Raw genomic sequence first — 21,740 nt, forward strand, 5'->3', positions numbered from 1 at the left:
TCGGTCCCGCTCGGTCCCTCAGCGGGCCCCGGGCAGGCGCCGCCCCCGCTCCCCCTCATGGCGGCGCGCCCTGAGCGCTCTTACCTCCCGGCCGCTTGGGGGCGCTGTCCCCGAGAAGCGCGGCCGGCGCCGTTCTGCCCCGGTGCGCCCCGCCGGAGGCGGAAGCGGCGGCGCCTCGTGGTTCCGGCGGAGGCGCTGGGAGCTACCGCGGCCTGTTCCCGTTCCCGTTCCCATTCCCAATTCAGCCTCCTTCCCGGCCCCGCCCCCGCCCAGTTCCCGTTCTCGGCCTATTCTTGGTCCCCTTCCGGCTTCCTTCCCGGCCCCAGCTCCGTTCCCATTCCCGGCCTCGCTCCCATTCCCGTTCCTGCCATGGCGGTCCGCGCCAGCTTCGAGAACAACAACGAGCTGGGCTGTTTCGCCAAGCTCACCAACGCTTATTGCCTCGTGGCCATCGGCGGCTCCGAGAACTTCTACAGGTGAGGGGGGCCCGGCCCGGCCCGGCCCGGCCCGGCCCTGCCCGCGGGCCCGCGGCGGGGCCCTGACGCGGCGCTTTCTCCTTGCAGCGTGTTCGAGGGGGAGCTCTTCGGGACCATCCCGGTGGTTCACGCCTCCATCGCCGGCTGCCGCATCATCGGCAGGATGTGTGTGGGTACGTGAGGCGGAGGGAGCTCCGGGAAGCTCGCGGGGGACGGGGAAAGGTCGCGGGTTGGGTCGCAGCCGCACGGGGGGCTGAGCCGTGCCGGGGAGCCCGTGTGGCAGCGGCCCTCGCCCACGAGGGTTGTTTTAATGCCTCGAGTATGTGGGGAGGAGGAAAGATGATGTCAAGGGTCTTTTCCAGCCTGGCTGATTGTGTGAATGACGTGGGGTAGCAGACACTCGCCCGGGAGCCGGGGTCGCCACCCCGGGGAGTGTTGGCTCTCGGGGCCGGGGAAGCTCCGCTGCTCCTCAGTGCCGGCCCGGGGGAGGCATTACCGAATGTGAAAGTCAGGGAAAAGCCTTTTTTGTGTTTCTGCCTGGTGAGATCCTGTTAGGTCAGGCCAGCTTCTTGCTTATTTGTTCCTTCAGCCATTCAGTCGTGCTGCCACAGTCACGCAGACAGGATCACCGGGCCTTTTGTAGGGCAAATGGCATCTGCACGGAGAGTTCCCTGTAAAGGGTCTCACTGAGAGCCTCGGGCCTCCTTTAGTGCTGTTGGAAGAGAGAAGGGAGTAAAGATAGAGCCATTCACTCACAGTTTGTGCTTTAGCCTGTTTTTTTTTTTTTTCCCTGTGGTGCTGGTCATTTTTACATCTTCTGGTCTGAATTCTGGGCTTGGAAGGAACGCACAGAGCAAGAGCAGCTCAAGCCACGTGTGACCAGGAGGGAAGTGCTATAACACACCCTGTGGAAACATTCTTTTCATTCTATTCTATTTCCTTTTGTCATTTTAGGGAACAGGCACGGGCTGCTGGTCCCGAGCAGCACGACAGACCAGGAGCTGCAGCACATCCGCAACAGCCTCCCGGATTCCGTGCGCATCCAGCGCGTGGAGGAGCGGCTGTCGGCTCTGGGCAACGTCACCACCTGCAATGACTACGTGGCTCTGGTTCACCCGGATCTGGACAGGGTACAGGGCTCTGGGACACTTGGACATTCAGAGTGGGGCTGGGAAGTGCTGCCCACGCTGAGGCTGGAATTGTTCCCTCCGGCTCAGCTGTGGTGAACATGTTTTGGAGAAGGGAAGGAGTGTGGGGTCATGGGACAGGATGGGGGGGAACAGCTCCTCACTGACAGAGGGCAGGGCTGGATGGGATATTGGGAACAAATTCGTCCTTCTGAGGGTGGTGAAGCTGTGGCACAGGTTTCCCAGAGAAGCTCCAAGCCCCATCCTTGGAAGTGCCCAAGGCCGGGTTGGACGGGGCTTGGAGCAACCTGATCTGGTGGAAAGTGTCCCTGCCCATGGTAGGGGTGGAATGAGATGAGTTATAGGGTCCCTCCAACCCAAACCATTCTGTGATTCAGTGATCGTTGGGTGCAGTTTGCTTTGGGTGCATAAAATTGAGTGAATTAGAGTGTGCGTGGGTCTGATAAGGAGCGTAAGGAGGAGTGCAGTAAGCACCACAGAAGGAGCTACAAGCTGCAGCTGAGTGAGCCAGAGCATGTCATAGCTGGAAGAGACCATGGGTGTGCATCATTACAGGGGTCTGAAAGACAAAAAGAAGGTTCTTGTATCAGAGTCTAAAATAAGGGCAGAGGAGACAAAGTCACTCCTGTTTTATGTCTGAGGACTGGTCCTTTAACAGCATTGAGAGAGATGTGTTGTGTGGCTGCAGATCCTGACAGTGTTTTCTTCCAGTTTGTGCTGAAGGTGATGTAGAAATGGGACTTGGTGGCAGTAGTGTAAAGGGAAAAATAAAGGGATGGGAGAAGGCTTTGCACTATATGTTTTAAAAAAGTATAAAATGTAAAGTAAGATGGGCAGCAAGAGAGAAATCAAAATAATTCACAGTGAAACCTGGAGAGGAAGGAAATTGTTAGAGTTATAAGAAGCATAAGACAATTTTGTCCAGTGGTTTGGGAGCAAAGGGGACTGGTTTGCTGAGAATTGATACAAGTGATGTGCTCCTGACAGAGAGGGGGATTTGGGCATTTCTCAGCAAAGGCATGAGGCTGTGTTCAGTGACACAGGAAGCTGGGAGCATGTGGAGTGTGGAGCTTGGCTGTGTGTGTTATCGTGGCTGGGTTGCAATGGGCTGTGCAGTGTGGGAGGCTCCCAGCTGAGGGCTGGGAATAGCTTGACTTCCCGCTCCACAACACTGTTTAGCTGAAGCCTTTATCCTCCTTCCATTTGCAGGAGACAGAAGAGATCCTGGCAGATGTGCTGAAGGTGGAGGTGTTCAGACAAACGGTAGCAGACCAGGTGCTGGTTGGAAGTTACTGTGTTTTTAGTAACCAAGGAGGAATCGTGCACCCCAAAACTTCAATCGATGACCAGGATGAGCTGTCTTCTTTGCTGCAGGTCCCACTTGTGGTAAGGCATTCATGGAGTGTTTGCTCCTCCCATTCCCTCCCAATTCAGTTGCAATGTTTCTCCAGCTCAAGGGGCTCCCAGATACTGTTTTTCTGTGAAGTGATTGTGAGTGGGAGGTGAGCAGAAGGCTTGAACCAAGTCTTCCAGACAGTTTCCTGTCTTTCCTGAAGCTGAATAAGGTGCTCAGGGCCTTTAGCTGCCTTCTGAAATGTTGCTCTGCTGGGATTGTGCACATTGTGCAGATACAGAATGTGAGGCTGTTTGTGGCTTGGCTGAAGCCAGTGGTTAAAAAGATTTAAGTAAGAAACTCCTGTGCCTGCTCAGTTGGATGTGTGAGTGCTGTTATCCTTCCTGCTTACTGGATTCTCTTTCACTGAACGCCACACCAGTTTCTCACCAGAGAGTAAAGGCTGTTCATTAGTCATTTTATCTGACACCTTCATAACTTTACTGGTGGTAGAGTTCATCTCTTCAGTGGTGTGAGCTGAGCAACGCAGCAAAGACCTGTGTGAGGGGCTGTGTGAGGAGCTGTGCCAGCCCCTGCTCAGGGCTCTGTGTCCCGGCAGGCGGGGACGGTGAACCGCGGCAGCGAGGTGATCGCGGCGGGGATGGTGGTCAACGACTGGTGCGCCTTCTGCGGGCTGGACACCACCAGCACTGAGCTCTCCGTCATCGAGAGCATCTTCAGGCTCAACGAGGCTCAGCCAAGCACCATCGCCACCAACATGAGGGATTCCCTGATTGACAGGTAGGGAGGATCCACCTCTGGGATCCAATCCAGTCATGGTCAAAACAGGCAAGATTTTATTATAAAAGCAGCTGGTTTCACAGTTGATCTATCTGCTTTAATTACTTTTTTTTTTTTTCCACTTCCTCTCCCCTTTTGTTGGTTACTGGCAGCAATTGCTTATTGGGTTATGAAGTATTTTGTTGCAATGAGAATCCTTTTTGTGAGAACTAACATCTGTTTCAGCTGGTAGACTTTCTTTCCTAACTCTTCAGTGTTCAGCTATGAGATGAATGGATTTTTTAAAACAAATCTTATTTTAAAAGTTAAAATACCAGTGACTTTGTTTGTCATCTTGGCTTTTGATCACTGTAGTTACTCAACTGTTATTTCAGATGCTTGCTGTAATAATTTCTGGAGCCAAAAAGACTGTGGAACTTGTCAGCTGCTGCTGCTTTAAATCTCTTACATTTAAAACTGCTAATTTGAATTTTTTAAGCCTTTTTTTAAAGGCTTTGTCCACGTTACTTTTTAATGTGAGGCAGGGGTTGTTTTCTGTGTGGAGTGGTAATGATATAGGACCTTCCCCATTCAATTAATGTACGCAAATGACTTTTCATAAGCAAATGTTTTTACATTTAGGTGTAAGCATTGATTAATGTCTTGTGGGAACTGTTTTTAGGCCTTGACTTACAACCCTGAGGACCACTCATCAGTGGTGCTGAAAGTGTGTTCCTGAACTCCCTGAGCATTGTAACTTGGTTGCTGAGTTCTCAGCCATTATCTGGGAATGGTTTATGGTATAAGGAATTCCTTCAGTGGAGAACCCTTTAAAGAATTCTTTGCCCTGTTACAGTTTGGGTACAAAGTCTTGATGTCTCTGAGCATATCAGAGCTGTAACTAAACCTGCTCTGAGCTGTCAATCATTACCTGGGCCAGGCTGAATGTGCATTTTGCCTTTGCCAGCCTGAGAGGTCTGTTCCTGTAGCTGGCTGTTAGCAGCTACAATATCTTGCTTCCCTCTTTTCATAGATCCTTTTCTAGGAAGGGAAATTTCTTCTGGGCCTTTGTAGTGGGAAGGTGAGAACTGACTGAAGCTGGTATTTTGAAATGCCTTCTGCACTCTGGCACAACTAAACCTTCTTTCTGTTTTGTCTTTTAGCCTGACATGAGCAATGCTGGTTCCTACTTCCCAGAAAGCTCCTAAGGAGTGAAGTGTTGAGCTGCACTTTGGATCACAGACATCCAGACCTTCTGATGATATTTCTGCAGGCCTGGCCCAAGGGAGAGGGCCTACAAAACCAAATTTTTGTCATCTTTTGTGAACTGGTACCACAAAAACTGACAAATAACATGCATAAGATACAAATAAGGAATGCTCTCTATCCCTTTGCTCAGTTCTTCAGCTTTGCTTTCTGGTTTTGTGATGCCAACTGAGCCCCTCAAATTTCCCCACAGTATTTACTCTTGAATGTTGATCACTAGAGATTCTTTTGCCTTAAGTCTTGCACCAGTGTCCTGCTGCACAGCAGTTTGTTTTGGCACTACATGGGCTGCTCTCTCTGTCCACACTCCTGCTCAAGTGGTGTTTCTGCTCTAAGTACATGTAAGACCCCTTTGTATGACCGATACCAAAAATACAGTAGTTTACTTGCCACAAAATAACTCAAAGGTCATCATCTGCTCTTTTGCCCTGACCTGCAGGTGTTCCTATGGGATGGTGATTCTGAAGTGATCAGCTTGGATAAAAACTGGAGGTTTTCAGTGTTAATCCAAGGGCTTTTAACAACAACAGTGTGGGAGTCCCTGGAGCAATGTTTGGCCTGGTGTCACCTGTGCTGCTTCTGAAGCACCTGCAGGAGAAGGCCCAAAAGGCACTCTGTTGCCTGTGGGTTTAATTTGTCCTGCAGGAGTTCACCATCTACAATGGGAAATGCTTAGAAATCAGCAAATCCCAATAGATTTGGACCACCTTATCTGGAGTTACCTTGAAGACAAAGGTTAAATAACACAGTTCTAAGCAGTCAGTCAGTCAGAAGCTACGGATCTGGGAGCTTCCTTATGAAGAGCTCTGCCTGTGCCAGATGGAAAGCAGCTGTAGGTGCTACTTTCAGGCAGAAGATTGTAATTTCTTTCTACACAGCTGTTGCTCAGTGATATTTCAGTTGCTTTCCTGCTTGCCCATTAAGGGTGCACTGAAGGCATAGAAGTGCCTCCATTTCCCATCCTGAGCGTAAGAGAAAGCTCTCACTTGTCTCCATACAGCTGCCTTGCTCTCAGCTGGGTTCTCTTGGGCAATGATGACCTGAGGGCTGTATGGGCAGAGCTCTTTTCAGCCCAGGGGCTTTGGGCTTTGTAGAAAATTGAGTAAATTTCCATTTTTGTTTTACTGTCGGGATGTTCAGGGAAGGCTTTGTAAGATTTGGCTGATAAAAGGTTACACCTTAAATTTCAAAATAAAGATTTCCATGGTCATATGATCAGATATCAACCCTTTGGTATCATGCACCACTTGTCTTGGCCCTGACTCCAGATCTTCTTCTCTCAGCCTGTCTCAGTATTTAGAGTGGGAAGCTGCTTGCCTTTGGCCATCTCACAGGGCTCAGCTCTTGGGTGGAGCTGTTTGTGTGATACCTGTTTTAAACGTGAGTCTGTGGGAATTCTGAGCTAGTGAGGTGGACTTGTGTACAAGGAAAACAAACTGTAATACAGAATGGGTTTAGAAACATGGATCATGAGAGTATAAACGTGGTGTTTCAATGGCAAGTTGTGTACCAGAAGACATGTGCAGCTCTTTAAAGGGTCCACAGGGTTAGGGAGAAAGTCTCTTGTACTGTTATTTTCACAAGGCATTTGGCAGGATTTCCTGCCAAAGGCATTTGGGGACCTTGGGTGAGTGATCCCATGGAACGAGGGAAACCCTCTGACTTGCCTGGTTTAGGAAGGTCAGTGGATTAGGGCAGGGAATTTTTGCCATGCTGACTTTGACTAGTGAGGGTGAGGACTGGATAGAAAAGGAAACTCAGTGCAGCTGAGTGTAAAGTGAAGCACATTGTGGTTAAGAATCCAAATTTCACCCAGTCGTGGTGAACTCTGAGCAGTGCAAGAGCACATTCCTGACTGAGAGTCTGTATTGGAACAGACGTGCACTGCCTTCAGTAATGGTGAAGAAAGCAAACAATGTCTGGAGCTAGTTAAGAAAACAAAACCCCAATAGCCCAAAGCAGCATTAGCTGTAAATCCATGATGCATCTTTATCCTGAGCGCTATGTGTAGATGAGATGCAAGTGTTGCACAGTGGTTGCCAAGTGTTTCTGCAAATAGATATTTTGGGGTAATGCTCATTTACATTAAATTCTGGGTCTCAAACTCGGAAAGGAGAGGTGAAATTCTCATGCTGCTGCCCACTGCTTGCCCTGAGATCCCTGCAGTGCTAGAGCTGGCAGGAGCAGGGTGGTGAGGAGGAGGCTGAGCACAGCACTGTGCCATAGCAAGGGTGAAATGAGAGCCCAGGTGAAGGGTTCCAGAATGGCAGGATTCCAGGTGACAAGCTCTTGGCATGACAGCCTGGGGCACGAGCATAGTGCAGCCCCTGACTGACCCTTTTCAAGTGCTTTCATCGCCAAGGCAGCACAGCATGTGTGGTGATAATGCCAAAAGGTGTTAAGGAGTAGTCAATGAAATCGAATTTTATGTCCCCAGAGCTGGGTTCCCATGGGTTCTTGGGCTTAAAAATGAATTTGCTGAGCTACAAAGGTGTGGATTACATACCATGGCTAAAGCCACCTGGCACCTTTGCCCTCTGGCAGTGGAAGGCAACATGTGACCTCAGGAAGGGTTGCAGGAATGATCAGAGGAACTAAAGGAGTGCTGGACAAATAGGTGATACTATGAGAAGAGCTGGAATCTAGCCCTGGGGTGAATGTGACAGGAGGGAGAAATGAAAGGCTCATAACTGTTGGTTCAGTGAGGTCTTGGGGTGTGTAGCTGTGTGTGCTTTAATGGCCAAAAACTTGTCAGGATCCTTTATGGAGGCGTCTAAACCTCCAAGTCCTCACAGTATGAGAATGGGGATCTTGAGGTTTAATGACTCGTTATAAGTTAGGAATAATTAACCTATCTTAGTGGAGGACCAGCTTTTGTGAATGTAGTGGTCAAGTATCCCAGCAAATGTCTAAATTTCCTGTTAAAATGAGCCTGAATGGTAATGAAATTATTCGAACTAGTCAACTGGAAAAAAAACAAATAGGATATTGAGTGCAGTATAGTGAGAACACACAACAGCCTTTTGCTTTTTAGAGCTGAATTAGCACTGCTGATCCCTGTTCCTCTGTGAGAACAATGTGTTCTGTATTTCTGGACAAGAGCTGGAACACAGCCCCTGCCCACAGAGAGGTTTGGCAATGCTGATGGGCAGCAAGTCCAGTCCTTCTGTAGCACAGCACAGGATCCCAGCAAAGAGTTCAGGAGTGGGAACTGTCCCTTACACAAAAAAACATGTTTGTGCCCAGATCCAAGTTACCCCAGGAGCTGATCTTAACAAAACAGAAGTGATAATGAATGGGATTGTGCTAGAGGAAAGCTGCTTCCCCCCCTGCAGCCCCCTGTGGCTGCAGAGGGCTGTTCTCACCCCCTGGAAACTCCCATAGGTAACACCTGTCCCGGTAGCCAGGTACTGGGCAGGTAGAAAAGGCCGTGGGGTATTTCTGTGGCTCTGTGGAGCAGCAGCTGAAGCTGTGTTTTGGCAGCCCAGGGCTGCAGCTCACCTTGCTGCAGCCACCCTGGGCACAGGGCTCAGCCTCCTGCCCACGCTGGGCACTGCGCCGCATGAACAGCTCGTTCCTTGGGCAGGCCAAAAACCTGCCCTTGGGACAGGGGGGAGAAAATACAAACAAACCCAGACATCGCTCTCTGTTGTAAATTTTTTTTTTTTAATAATTTTTGTTTTTAATGATGGCTGTTGGAAGTTGCTCAAAGGTTTGGGCTGTCGCAGTCCCGGCGAGATGGCAGCGTACAGATGAGACCGAGGTGCCATGTGGCTGTGGCGTCCGTGGTGTGTCCCACCACACCTCTGGTACACAGAGCAACGCGGAGTAGCGGGGGGGTGTCTGATCAGCAGCTCTGATTTCGTTTGGTCCTTCGCACTCCTTCACTCATCATGAGACGTTAGCACGTTTTGTCACTACAGTTCAAAGTTTTGCATCTACGAGCTTCTCACTTACTTTGTAATATGTTGGTAATAGTTTATGTTTAAACACAATAAACAGCTTGGCTATGGAAATCAGTTATGAAGGACAAAATACAGTTTGAGACCACACGTTAATGCAGTCATAGTGGGCTTCACCAGACAAATCTATGTGTCTATCCTGCTTCACCAGAGCAATATTTGAGCACTAATTAGCAATTCTATCAATCTCTCTGCTGCTTTGTTCCTCATTGTAATTAGGAATATTTTTAGCGTGTTTGTTGTCCTTGGGGTTTTTTTTTTTCAGAGCTGACATTACAAAGCTGTACTTTTTCTATACTAAGTGGACATTCTGTGCATTGCACTTCCATTGCACTCATTAAAATTCAGTTATAGGCAGAGGGTTTAGGTTAATCACCTGTTCCCCATGGTGAGTGGGCAAAGTAATTCCTGTGCTGACATGGATGGCACTTCTGTACAGTGCTGGACTTCACCGTTACACTGCACTGCAAAAGACTCTTCCACTCATATTCAATATGGTAAAAATATCAGCATCAACATGAAAATCAAAAGTTTGTGGTTAGGGCACAATGTCCTGAATCACTCACAACTGTAAGAGGGACAAGCAGAAGCTACTGTTGTAGGAAGAGACCTGTGGAAAGTCACTAGCTGAAAGTTAAGGTATTTTTCTTGCCTTAACCTGATTTTTATGGCTCTGTCAAAAGTGGTAAACTCATTCTACTGTGTGGCATGCTTCCTTTGGTCCTTGCCAAATATTTGCCTGTGAAGAAGTGAGCAAAACAAACCCCCAGATCCTGAAGGCATACAATGTTTGTAACATCTACAGGGGTTGGATTTAGTTTTATAAACAGGCCTAATTCTTACTGTACCTTGATTATTTGAGCAAAATATAATGAGACCTCACTCCAAACAAACATTTCCATTCTCCTGAAACCCAACAAACAAATTCCACAATCTAGTTACACATGCCACAGAACAACAACTCATCTTTTCCCAGCATCTTAACGGGCAGAGTGCAGTCAGTCTATACACATTCCCGGTATTTCGGTAACCACTGGTTCCTGGGTTCTTGCTGGCAGGAGCTTGAACCAACTTCAATGACATTTAAATATTTCTTTCATGATTGGCTCCCAAAACAAAAACCATGATTTTTTTTTTTTTTTTTTTTTTTTTTTTTTTTAAGACCCAATTACTTTGTCTTCCGATTGTCCCAGTCTAGGGCTTACCAGGTGTCTGGTTTGGTGCTTCTTGAGCTTCTGCTCCACACTCCGGTACCTCTTTGAGTGCTCGGTGGTTCCTCGTGCACTGTGCTGAGTGGCAGCATTGATTAGTTATGAATGTACAAAACATCTGACCAGCAGGTATTGGAAAATTGTATCCAGGTAGATGCCTGGATTTTTTAATAAACTAAGAAGGTTTTTTAGAATGATTCAGCATCAGAATGTCTTCTGCTTATGACACTGAAATTGTTCTTGTTCATACATTTCATGATCTTAATTCATTTATGAGACAGCTATTAAAAAATGGTTCTGTTCAGAGGTGGTTTAGCTACACTGGAGAATGCTGGGTTTAACAGGGAGCACTGGTGCAGGGAACTGAAGGAAGTTTCCCAGATCAGTTGAAACCTGTCTCGAAGACTGGTGCTGGCAGAGCGAGCCGGTGGATGGCACCACGACCGGCAGGTGACCAAAGCAGTACAAAGGAAAGAGGCTCCACACTGCAAGGCTGCCTGCCTGTATTTTTTCCAGTTTTCCTGCTTATTTCCATCCCAGGGTGTCCAAAACTTGTAGGTCACTGAAGTAGTTTTGTTTGGTAGGCTTTTCAATGCATTTTTTCCTCTTTTTTGTGTGTGTCCATAGTCCTCATCAGCTCAATGAGTTGAAATGTGCAGCGGGCTGTGTCATACCCATTCCTGGACAGGTCTTTTGTAGTACACAACGTTTTGCTGCACCTCTTTGTTTTTAAACTGGAAGATTGTGTATACCAGGACAAGGATACACAGAGACAGGATGCAGGGGATCACCACTGCGATGGCATTGACAGTGCTGGGCATGTCATTTATTGTCACCATGATATCCACGTCGTCGTGCGGGAGGCGCCGGTCCTTGCTCCGCTCAACATCCTTCTGGTTACAGCCCATCCAGTCCTTGAGGATCGACCTGGGGTAGCCTGGCTCCACACTCAGCCTCTGGTTATCAAACTTCCAGTACTCCTTCCCTTTGTAAAAGTAGGTGTAAACTAGGAGACAAAACAGAGAATATTTCTCACTATTTCCGGTTAATGAGCTGTGTTTGTGGGAGGACATTAAGGGAGCCTGGACAACCTGAAGGTGGCCACTGCCTAAGTCAGTAAAACACATTTATCCAGAGTATTCCCAAGCCATTGGAAAGTGAAGGTGTTTTTGGAGCTGGGATTTAAAAGAGAAGCCATAACCCTGGCTAGTGTATTCAACATTGCTCATGGAATACTATTCCCCTTGGCCAAGACAAGCTGGGAATTAAAAAAGAAAACCCTACTAACTTTAAAGGAAGGGTTCTGCAGTGAACCCTTTTCTGCAGTGAGTTATTTTTTTACTAAAGCATCTGTAAATATGTGCTCATCATTACCAAGTGATTATCATCACCTGCAGGGTGCCAGCATGTGCCTAGGTGTGACAGTGTTTGGAAGAACAGCAGGTTTCTGTTCATTCAGCCTGAGGGAGCAAATGCTGAATGAGTCCTTTTGCCATAGAATCCTAAAGGAGCAGTTAAGGAGCAGTGTTGTCCTTCTGCTAATAAAAGGGTAATACTTAATACTACATGTTGTTTGAAGCACCTTCCTCTCCCCAGATGACCTATTTTCTAATGATTTTCAAGTTACTAGAAAAAAAGAAAGAGAAGGGAGCTGTGGTGAAAGTGTTGGTCTCCTCCACTGTTCCCCAGCTTGGCTGGCTCTCATTGCCATCCTCCAGCCTGGCCCAGCCCTACCGCCCTCCTCTTACACCACAGCTCCAGATTTGAACACAACCTCAATGGTGCAAGTCCCTTCTGTTAGCTTTTTCCCTAACTGGAGGAGGAGGAAATCTTTAAATCAGAGAAAGAAACGTGTTGGAAAGAGCCTCTGGAGCACCACGCCCTTACTCAGAGCATAACTTCAAGGCTAATTGTTAACATCAGACAGGCTGGAACATTGAGCAGCGAGCCAGAGCTCACTACAGGTAAATTGAGAGGAAATGTAAGTTCCAGCATCCCCAGAACCGGGGCCCAGGAAAAGTTGGGTAGGGTCAATTGTGTTAAAGAAAATCCCATTCCCACAGAACTGGATTGTCACCATGTAGTTTAGCAGCTGAGGTGTGTGGGTTGGGATGAGGGTCAGGAAGGATCTCAGACTGCTGCTGCTCACAAAGCCCAGGTGACCCCAGGGCTTCTAAGACTTGATTCCTGGATCAGAAAACACGAAAAACACTCCACATCCAACCACCCAGCTCCCAGCACAGACCAGCTCTTCCCAATCTAACAGGTGCAATGACTGCAGACACATACAGCCTTCCTTGCTGATGAAAGCCCCCTGAGGAGCCTGTGGGATTCCTCTCCACACGGTGATGGGCTTTGGGTATCCTGGGTCCGTTGCTCTCTTGTCCTCGTTGTACCTCCAGTACCTGTCCCCTTTGAAGAAGTAGGTTTTGCCCACGGGCTCCCAGCGCAGCGCCGTGTCGATGCCCTCCCGGGGCAGGCAGCTCCCCAGCTCCACCAGGCTGTGAGGATAGCCTGGCTCTGCTGTCACTTCCTTAAAAACCCAGTACTTATCTCCTAGAGGTGTGTGGGGACACAAACAACAAACACATTGTCTTGTTAGGAGTTGGATCAATACGAGCCTAAACCAACCACAGTGAACCACAGCATGTTGAGGGCCTCCAGGCTTAACTGTAATCTGTGAATAAGATGATCCTCCACTTAACTGTGAATCTGAAACCTTATTTTATCTGCTGCTTCTCAGCTCTTGTTTTGGGAGAGCTGTCGAACAGTCCTTTCCCATTTACCTTCTCATGCCAGTCATGACTTCCAAGACTTGTCTCATCTCCTGTCTGCCATCCTTTGCTCAGGCTGAAGTGTTGATCAGCCCAAGCTTTTCAGACATTTCTGTTGCCTTTCCCTGAGCATCCCAAGTTTTAGTACAGTTTAGAAAGCTGAGAGCGGGAAGCTGCAGACACAAAGCCAAAAGCCCAGGTATTGCAGTTTTGTACTGACCATGCTTTCCAGCCACCCTTCCTTGCTCACGGATTGCTCTCAAGTTACAGGATCCTGTTCAGGCACTGTCACCATACAAGGAGCTGAAGTGGGCCCCAGCACATGGCTGGTCATTTTGTCTCCTTAGGAAACAATTGTCCAGAAATGAAGTTTGGGAGTGCCCTGCACCTGTAGAGGCCTCAATGCCCTGGCAAAAGGTGTTCAAGAAGGTAAGCAGGGGACTGGCACTCCCTGGGAAATAGGAGCTGTTTCTTGTTATCACATGAAAGCCAACGTCCCCTAAATGGTATCAACTCTATACAGAGATTGTCCTGACAAGGTCAGCCCACACTGAACTGTATTTTAAGGATCAACGGCTGCTTGAAGGGCCCCCTTGGAAAAGGGCAAGGGTGCAGCGTACCTGTTTTCACCATTTTCATGCCATAAAAGCAGCCTGAGGTGAGGCAGCAGTGGTTGGCTCGTACTGAACTGTACTGTACCTTTGAAGAAAACGAATTTGCCATCAGAGCGCTCATAGGCTGCGTCGATCTTTGCAGGGAGGCCCTTCCAGAACTGCTCAATCTGCATGGGATACCCCTCCTGCACCCGGTTGTTGCGCAGACGCCAGAACCAGCGATCCTGAGGAAACCAGAAGCCTCTTGAGACTGAGTACTTTCCTCTTGCAGTCAGACCTGGCTGGGTCCAGCATCCAGCACTGCTAATCCTTGCCTAGGCCCCGCAACCATTACAGACACAAGTTCTGCTTCAGGTGACAGCTCCAACCCAGCCCAACACTGTCTCTAGTGTGGGAAGTGCTGTGGGGGAAGATGGCAGCCCAAAGGGGGAGATGTTGATTGATGGTGCTGTGAAAAATGGTGCAAAGAAGGAAAAGGAGCAGGGAGGAAGTGAGTCCACAGCTGTGAGCATTGTGACCTCTCCATGTCTTGTCACTGAGTTGTCATGCTTGTTCTGGTTCAGTTGAAGCTCAGCTCTCGGAGCCTGGTGACCATGTGAAACACACAAGGTTTAAAGGCACAAAGGAGTTTTATGAAATATCCCTTTAGATATTTGATACTTAGTTAAAGCTGCAGTGGATGCTCAGGGATGAGCATGAGCAGGACAGAACTTTTGAGACTTCTCCCAGATACCATCCCAATCTTCAACTAGTTTCATTTCAGGAATCTTCTGCAACTGATTTGGTTTGTTCATTTAACAACCTTCAATATGTCCCTTTCCACACTTCACACCCATTGGGCAGAGTGAAAGTTACTGGTATTTTTGGAAATGGGATCATGAATGTCCACATTCAAGGTACTCTAATGGGTTATTAAGCAAAGAGCTGTAGTTTACAAGAAAGATTGACTCAAACTCCCCAGGTAGGCTGAGTGCTCCTGAAGCCCCAGTTCCATGCATGTCACCTCTGAGACAACGAGACTTCCTCCCAAAGAAGCTGTGGCTGCCCCATCCCTGAAAGTGTTTCAGGCCAGCTTGGACGGAGCTTGGTCTAGTGGAAGGTGTCCCTGTCCATGGCAGGGGGTGGAACAAGGTGGTCTTTAAGGTCCCTCCCAACCCACTCTAGGATTCTATGGTTACCCATGGTACTGGTATTGCTTCCTGACTTTACAGATGGCTTCTCGCAGGCTTTGTGGTGTCTGAATTCTCTGCCAATGCACCCAGTTCACATTTTGGAGCACAGGATGCCAGGGCATTTTGTAAACCCCATCAAGCACTGTTTCCAAACATTACAGAGCCAATCTGCTCACACTTCCTTCCAATATTGCTCACTCATCACCCTCAGAAGAACAGAGCTTTTCTCACAGACATTTCAAATTTCACCACCGAAAACTTCTATCGACATTTTCCAGCAATAAAATGAAGGGAAGACTCATGGGTAAGTGGGAATTCTTAGTACCTTGAAAACAAACATTTCTCCTCTAAAGAGAGCCACAGTGTTAAAGTTGCCATCACAGATGTTCGGTTTGGAGCCAGGGAGAGCTGGCCTATCACCCAGAGGAGGACTGGGAGGTCGTGGCTGTCTCTCATGTTTTCTTTCTGAAGTGGAGTGAATTCTGCGAACAGGAAGCGTTGGTAAAGGCCTGGTTGGCTCCAGGGGCTCTATAGGAGGACCTAGAATGAAAAGGAATATATTCAGCAAAATGGACAAGCTTGTTTTTTCTGTAAGTTTTAAAAGGCTCCCGGCTGGATGGACAGCTCTGCCAGAGATTTACGTATTCCTGGTGCAGAGCTCATTCCCTAGAAATGGGGAGCAGAACAAGATGCATCCACACGTGAAAACTATCCCAAAACAGGTAAGTGATAAGAACTGAAGAAGAGACAGGATGTTTTTGTAGGTCTTCCCAAGGAGGCTGGAGCTAAAAGGAAGGAGGAGCGACGCCAGTCACTTTCCCAACTGAAATGAAAGGTGGTAACCCTTGAATAGAAATGTTTAGTAGACCAAAAAAAAAAAAGGGCAACAAAAAACTCTGGAAACCAAAGCAAAACCCGGAAAAAAAAAAAAAAGCTAGGGTGTGAAAACCAATGCTACATTGTAAGGGGAAGTGCAGGGAGTACTTTATTACACATCAGTGACTAATCTGTGCTTTCCCTGGCAAACAGCTGTGACGAGGGACCTTACCCCACTCAAGTGATGCCCTCCCAGCACAGCTCTCCCTTTCCATCCTTCCCCAATTCAGCTCTGGGATCTGACAAGGCCACAGGAAGGGACAGAGAAATAAAATACAAGTGAGTTAGACTGGAGCAGAGGTCTTAAACTGCCTCTTGCCATAGGATATTTTCATTAACTGTTAGTGGTAAATCTGGACCAAATCTCACACAGAGAGTCACGTTTCTTGTTGCTTCTCAGAGAAGGCCACGAGTTAATGGCAATAAACCAAAGGCCACTAGAGCAAGGGATTTTGGTGGCCTTGAGATGTGAAGATAGTTTATTTGCAGAGATCATGGTTTCAGTTTCTATGTGAGCCTGTAGGATAAACCCCTACTGTGGGCAGAATGGGGGCTGCTGTCACGGGTGCTGTTTCAGTGTCACAGTTTGGGGCCAAGGTGCTGCACCCCAGCTGGAGGTGAACACTGACCCTGGATGAGGCTCATCCTCACAGCCTGGAAAAGTCACCCCGAGCTGAGCACCTGCCCATAGCCAGGGTGAGAAGGGATTAATGAGGAAGGATTGAGGTACCCGTGGAGGCCTCACATCTGTGGGGTTAGAAGATACTTTGGCAGAAAAACATTTTGAATTTTGCAATCTGAAATAATGGTTTGTGCATGAGTCTCCATGGCAGCTTAACTCTTAAATGTTCCATTTTCAAAGGGTTCTTAAAATGAATGAGTGCTTAACATGTCCTGGAAGGGTGACCAGATTAGGAATATCCTCACAACTAATGACGAAGAAGCCACCAGAGAAAGCCACCTCAATAATTGTTAATAAGGATGTAACAGTAAGAATCTCGTGTGCAGGTTTCACGGATATAATGTTCAGGAAGTACCACTTGGATGGTAAAGTCCAACTTCCTGCAGGACCAGGCCAGAAACCTCCACCAGCAAGTCCTGTAGTGAGCACAGTGTTTCCAGGGCACATACAGATTTCAACCATAGAAAATCCTCTATAATACACAGTAAACTGCCTTAACAATTAAGCCCTGTCACAGCTGAAGTCTGCCTTACCCATTGCCTGAGTTTGTGCAGTTTTAAGTTCAGGGTTTTCTTTCTTATGTCTAGTGTCTTAACATTTAATCATTTATAGATCTTGATGGGAATGCTTTTAAAATTCTCCTTAATGAACTAAATAGAGCAGTTCCTTTGGTCTGCTGTTGCAATGGCTTTGGATTTTCAGATCTTGGGACTTACACCTCTTTTCTAAAGCTTTTCAGATGATTAACTGTATTTCTTCAGGTCAACTTGTCCTCATAATGTGATACTTTGTGCCATGTACAGTTATTATTATTTTTATAATTATTTACTTTATTCCAGAGCTTTAATGAAAGACATCAAATATTGCTTACAGAAATACTTTATGAGGATTCTCTGATGATGATTACCCTTGGAAAGCTGTCTACATGAAATGGATACAAATACTATACTGATACTGTGTATTTCTCATCCCCTCCAATCTTATCTGGGCAGTGCCCAGTATTTTTGCTAACCATAAAATTTCCAAGCTCTGGTACTGCTACAGCTAGAGGCCTGTAGATTTTCCCCAAATGGGATGCAGCTGAGGTCTCCAGACAGTGCCTGTGACAGGAGCAGCAGGACTGGGCCAGGCAGGGTGGGCACATTCACAGCAGTGCTGCAGGGCAGCTCAGGAGGTGCTTTTGGAGACATGCCCGGTCCTCTGCAGTTGCTGTGCTTTTAGTCACGCTCAAGTTCATTAAATACATCCTTTTTGGACCAAGCTAAACTTGAAGATGCCTTTCTGGAGTGCATCCAGGATGCTGCAGCTGCAAACAGGCACCACAGGGCATGGCGAGAGCTGACCCACAAAACCATCTCCTTCCTCAGAATATCAACAACGTGGGTGTCTCAGTCATCAGGATCTTGTTTATTTCACACCATCCGTACGTGGGGCTGGATCTCCACATCTGCTCCTGCTGCTCCTGCTGGCAGTCACTGTCTGCTCACACCCACAGGACCTTTCTGTGGTGTGAAGCAAAGGCACCTCCCCAAGGGCAGCAGGTCTGACACAGGCTGGAAAGCTCCTGGAGGCAGGACTTGGTGCAGTGGGACATGCACAAGAAGGGCTGGCGGTGGAGAAAAGGCCCCCAGACAGACCCTGCACAAGGACAGCCAGGGTTCTGGTTTGTTCTCTGGGAGGAGGCAGCAGTGTTCAGCTCCTGCAGGAGCAGGAAGTTCACAACCAGTTTTGGATGTCAAAAATGGCACTTGGTGCCAGGGACAGAACCCAAGTAAATGAAGTCTGAAAACCAACAATTCACACACTCAGTGAAGATCGAAATGCTTGCATTAAGAAGAGAAGTCTTGACTGAGACCTAAGCAAGGGGACAATAATCAGTGATTTACTGAGCACTGCAGACACTCATTAAACAGCAGCATGACCCCTTCCCTCCTGTGCTGCCTTCCCCATGGCTTTGAGTAGATGTGGCTGGTAAATAACACTAGAAAACCTCTAATGTCCTACCTGATAGGATTCCCCTGCCAACAGCCCGGCACAAGGGGCAGCTATAGCCCATTGCTGCAGAAACACGAGGTGTAGTTGCTGTTTCCCCTGCCTCCTTTTCGAGGAGCAAATGCTGCCATGCACTGACCAAACCAGAGACAACCATGAGCAGTAAGATGAGGACATGATGTTAATTCCTTCTCCCTCTCTTGTAACAAAAAAAAAAAAAAAAAAGGTGAGACAGGAGTATATCTGTCTTAATAAAAAAAAGACCAATGTGTCTGACAAAGACCCATCAGAGAATCTGACACACAGAAAATCTGACCATAAGGTACAGAATAGGGACTGTATTGTTATGCTTACAGGATGGAATTTTAACACCTCCATGACTGGAGTTACTAATTCACTGTCTTTCCACAAGTGAGGACCACTCGTGTACCCAGTCACAGCCTGCCCTGCCTTGCCCTGTACAGGCAGTCCTGTACAGCTCCCCTGTTCACCTCCAGTGCCCATGGCCTGTCACTGTCACCTGTGGAGAAGAGCAAAGTTCAAAGAGCACCTGCAACCCAGGACACCAATATAAAGGTTTTGCATGGCTAAAATGCCACTGAAGCAGCCCCACAGAACTGGCATGGAAGAAGCAGTTGTACATCCCGTGGTCAAGATGATGCCAAGCAGCAAGGATTCAGATGAACCAGGGATTTGCTTTAGGGAAAACGTTTGCTAGATCAGTGGAGAGAGATCTCAAGTCAGACCCAACAAGGGAGGCTGGCCCTGTATGTACTCACTGCTGGCCATAGCCAAACCAGCCCTGGCAAGGCTTCCCACACATGCTGCAGGTGGTCTGCAAGCTGCTTGGATGCAGACTTTGTCATTTCACTTGAAATATTCCTCTTACTGTCCTTCCCTGCATGCCTGATGGATGTTTCCTTGCTACCTTTCACTCATTTTTTTTTTGTTTCTATAATCCAGGCCTTCTAATTTATTCTGATTGAAGGTTTGTCTCCTCCCATACTTACACAGACTGCTTTGTCATTTTTAGTTGCTGCCTCCACTTAGGCCCTGAGTGTGGCTTAAGGTGGGAGGTGATCCTACAGCTGTGCACAAGTGAAGAGCAGAGGAGCACACTGAAAACATGGAAATCCTCAGGTCCAAGTGCTACTCAGGCAGAATTTGGTGCACAGTTATGGGGATGAGAAGCAGAAGCACAGCCTGTCCATTGATGAAGAAAGATGCTCCCTCATAAGACCTAAGGCACTGCAGAGCCCAACCTGGCACAAAAGCAGAATGAGCAGACTCCATCCATTAGGAAAGCTCACCAGTCATTCCTATTTCCAGACTCTCATCACAGTAACCTGCCTCTGAAACAGCTCAAGGCAGGATGGAACAGGTTTACCAGCGGCAAAGATGAGTATGTGAACAGAGTCACTTAAGATGTGCTGGCACTGTGGTATTTAATACAGAGGCTGATCACATCCACCAGTGTGACCAGGCAGCAGTGCACACAAACCACATTCTCTGCCACTACACTTCCAAGCAACTTCAGAGAATCAGACAGAGGAAAAATATCTAATTAGAAAAATCCATGTGAGAGAGGTTATTGCATGGGTCTGCAACCCAGGCACCTAGTTATAATGTGTGATCCCAGCACCAGAGCCAAGTCCACCTATGGGACTAATTCTGCAGTCACTTCCACACAGGAAGCAGGAAAGAAATCTCCTGGAGCTGGAAACTCTACGTTCTGGAAGCAACTTGCTGGGACTTCACAGACACTGTGTGGAGAAGAATAGTTTCTTTCTCTCTATCAGAAGCAAGGCAAAGAACGTCAGAAAGCTTTTGGATCACAGCAGATCACCTTTAGAGTGTGACTTCCACCACTGGCACTTAGCCTCCTCCCTTCATGCTTCCTCTGCCGCAGAACATCTGAATACCAAGGTGACCTGTGAAGATAACACAGAGAGAGGAGGCATTTAGGAGCAACTGTGTCGATAGTTGAGGACAAAATATAATTGTAGTGTCCTCCTGGCTATTGACAGAGTGTTCCCTCAACTGCACAGCACCTGCCTGGAGGCTCAGCACCTTCCTGGCTCAGCCTGTCCTGGCCAGCGGCTCACCGAGCCTGCCAGCACAAAGGAGGCTTTGGGTCAGCTCAGGGGAGAGAACCATCCACTTGTAAACAAAGGTCTGTCCTTATCTTCTTAATATTCACTCCAAGAAGAAAACTATCCTCAAGACTACAGTTATGGTCTGAATAACTCACAGGAGGGTTTTGGGCTGAAAAAGCTGAGCTGCCAGAGTGTTTCTGCAGCACTGAACCGGCTGACCAGGTACACAGGCAAGGCTCCTGAGCCTTCTTCCAATCAAAGCCTATGATCCATGGGAGCCAGGGAGAGCAAGAGAAACCCACTTGGCTGCCCTGCAGGCTCCAGGCCAATGCAGAGAGGCCCCTGTTCACACCACATAGCGTAGCTGGTAACAAGCTACCTCAGGGGCCAGAGATTGTCCACAAAACTTCCTGCAGGAAGGACTCCTTTCCCTTCCTCATTTGACAAACTCATTCACAGAGCATTTTGCACTTCTGGGCTCAGCCTTCAGGGCTGAAGTGAGCTAAGATGTCCCAGTTAGCCTGGGTCCTTGCCACAGTGCAGAACAAGACCCAGCACCCACCAGTGGGTAGACAGTAAAGCCCCTGTGATCATCACTGGGTGGCAGAAAGGGTTTCTCGAGCCCTTCTCACATAGACATTCTCCTCTGAATGACAACTGCCCCCCAGGTGATGGAGCATTCGCCTGGGAGACAAGTGCCCACGGCAGACATCCTTGCTCTAAGCCAAAGGGATGCTCTCCTGGCCTCTGGAACAAGGTGATTCACCTTGCACTTGGCTTCTCTGCTTTGGGTGCCAGAAAATTGAGTCGAAAATTCCCAGGGTTAGGCAGGCAAACGATGAGAGCTAGGGCTCTGTAAGATGCTCCAGTTTCCTTCTGGAAAAACTTTCAGAAGCCTGACATCTGCTCCACAGCAAAAGAAACATTTTTCTACACTCAGAAGAATCTGTAGGATGCGAAAAGTATTTGCCGCTCAGCCATAACACACACCAGTGATTTTCCATCAGTTGAGAAACCTCCCAAGAGAGATGGGCTCCCTCCCAGCCTCCCCTTTGGAAGAGTCCCCCAGGCATCAGGTGGAGCCCAAGGACAGCACTGGGAACCAGGCAGTTACTCCCTGTGTTTCAGAGGACTGGGAATGAAGACCTGGCATATGGCAGGTGAGGCTCTGTGGATGCACCAGAGGTGGAGTCTGGTGTTTCCTGCTGGGTCCAACAGAGTCTGTGGACAGGAGGAAAGGTGCTAATGAAGTGATGCAATGCAGAGAGGGTGTCTGGTATCTCTGCAACATGCCAGAGACGTGGCAGCAGGGCACATCCCTCCAGATTCCTGATTGCCGAGCATTTTCCTTCCCCTCT

The 21,740-nt window shown here is 48.0% G+C and overlaps 2 protein-coding genes across 2 annotated transcripts in view; one reads left to right on the forward strand and one right to left on the reverse strand.

Moving 5' to 3' along the window:
* Window positions 1-180: 180 nt before the first annotated feature.
* On the forward strand, window positions 181-6,213 carry EIF6 (eukaryotic translation initiation factor 6). The gene is made up of 6 exons (XM_066199197.1): window positions 181-476; window positions 564-649; window positions 1,431-1,606; window positions 2,834-3,010; window positions 3,577-3,758; window positions 4,901-6,213. The coding sequence occupies exons 1-6, from the start codon at window positions 370-372 to the stop codon at window positions 4,908-4,910; spliced, it is 738 nt and encodes a 245-aa protein (XP_066055294.1). The 5' UTR covers window positions 181-369; the 3' UTR covers window positions 4,911-6,213.
* Window positions 6,214-8,659: 2,446 nt separating this feature from the next.
* The window catches only part of MMP24 (matrix metallopeptidase 24), a 44,471-nt gene continuing 31,390 nt past the window's right edge, over window positions 8,660-21,740 (reverse strand). Inside the window, exons 6-9 of the mRNA XM_066199196.1 lie at window positions 15,062-15,276; window positions 13,650-13,788; window positions 12,466-12,732; window positions 8,660-11,182 (exon numbers count right to left, since the gene is read on the reverse strand). Of these exons, the coding sequence (XP_066055293.1) occupies window positions 10,845-11,182; window positions 12,466-12,732; window positions 13,650-13,788; window positions 15,062-15,276 (959 nt within the window). The 3' untranslated portion in view covers window positions 8,660-10,844. The remainder of the gene's footprint in view (window positions 11,183-12,465; window positions 12,733-13,649; window positions 13,789-15,061; window positions 15,277-21,740) is intronic.

This window comes from Chamaea fasciata, unplaced genomic scaffold (genome assembly GCF_029207755.1).
Source record: "Chamaea fasciata isolate MVZ Bird 193981 ecotype frontalis unplaced genomic scaffold, bChaFas1.0.hap1 SCAF_17, whole genome shotgun sequence".
Lineage (NCBI taxonomy): Eukaryota > Metazoa > Chordata > Aves > Passeriformes > Sylviidae > Chamaea > Chamaea fasciata.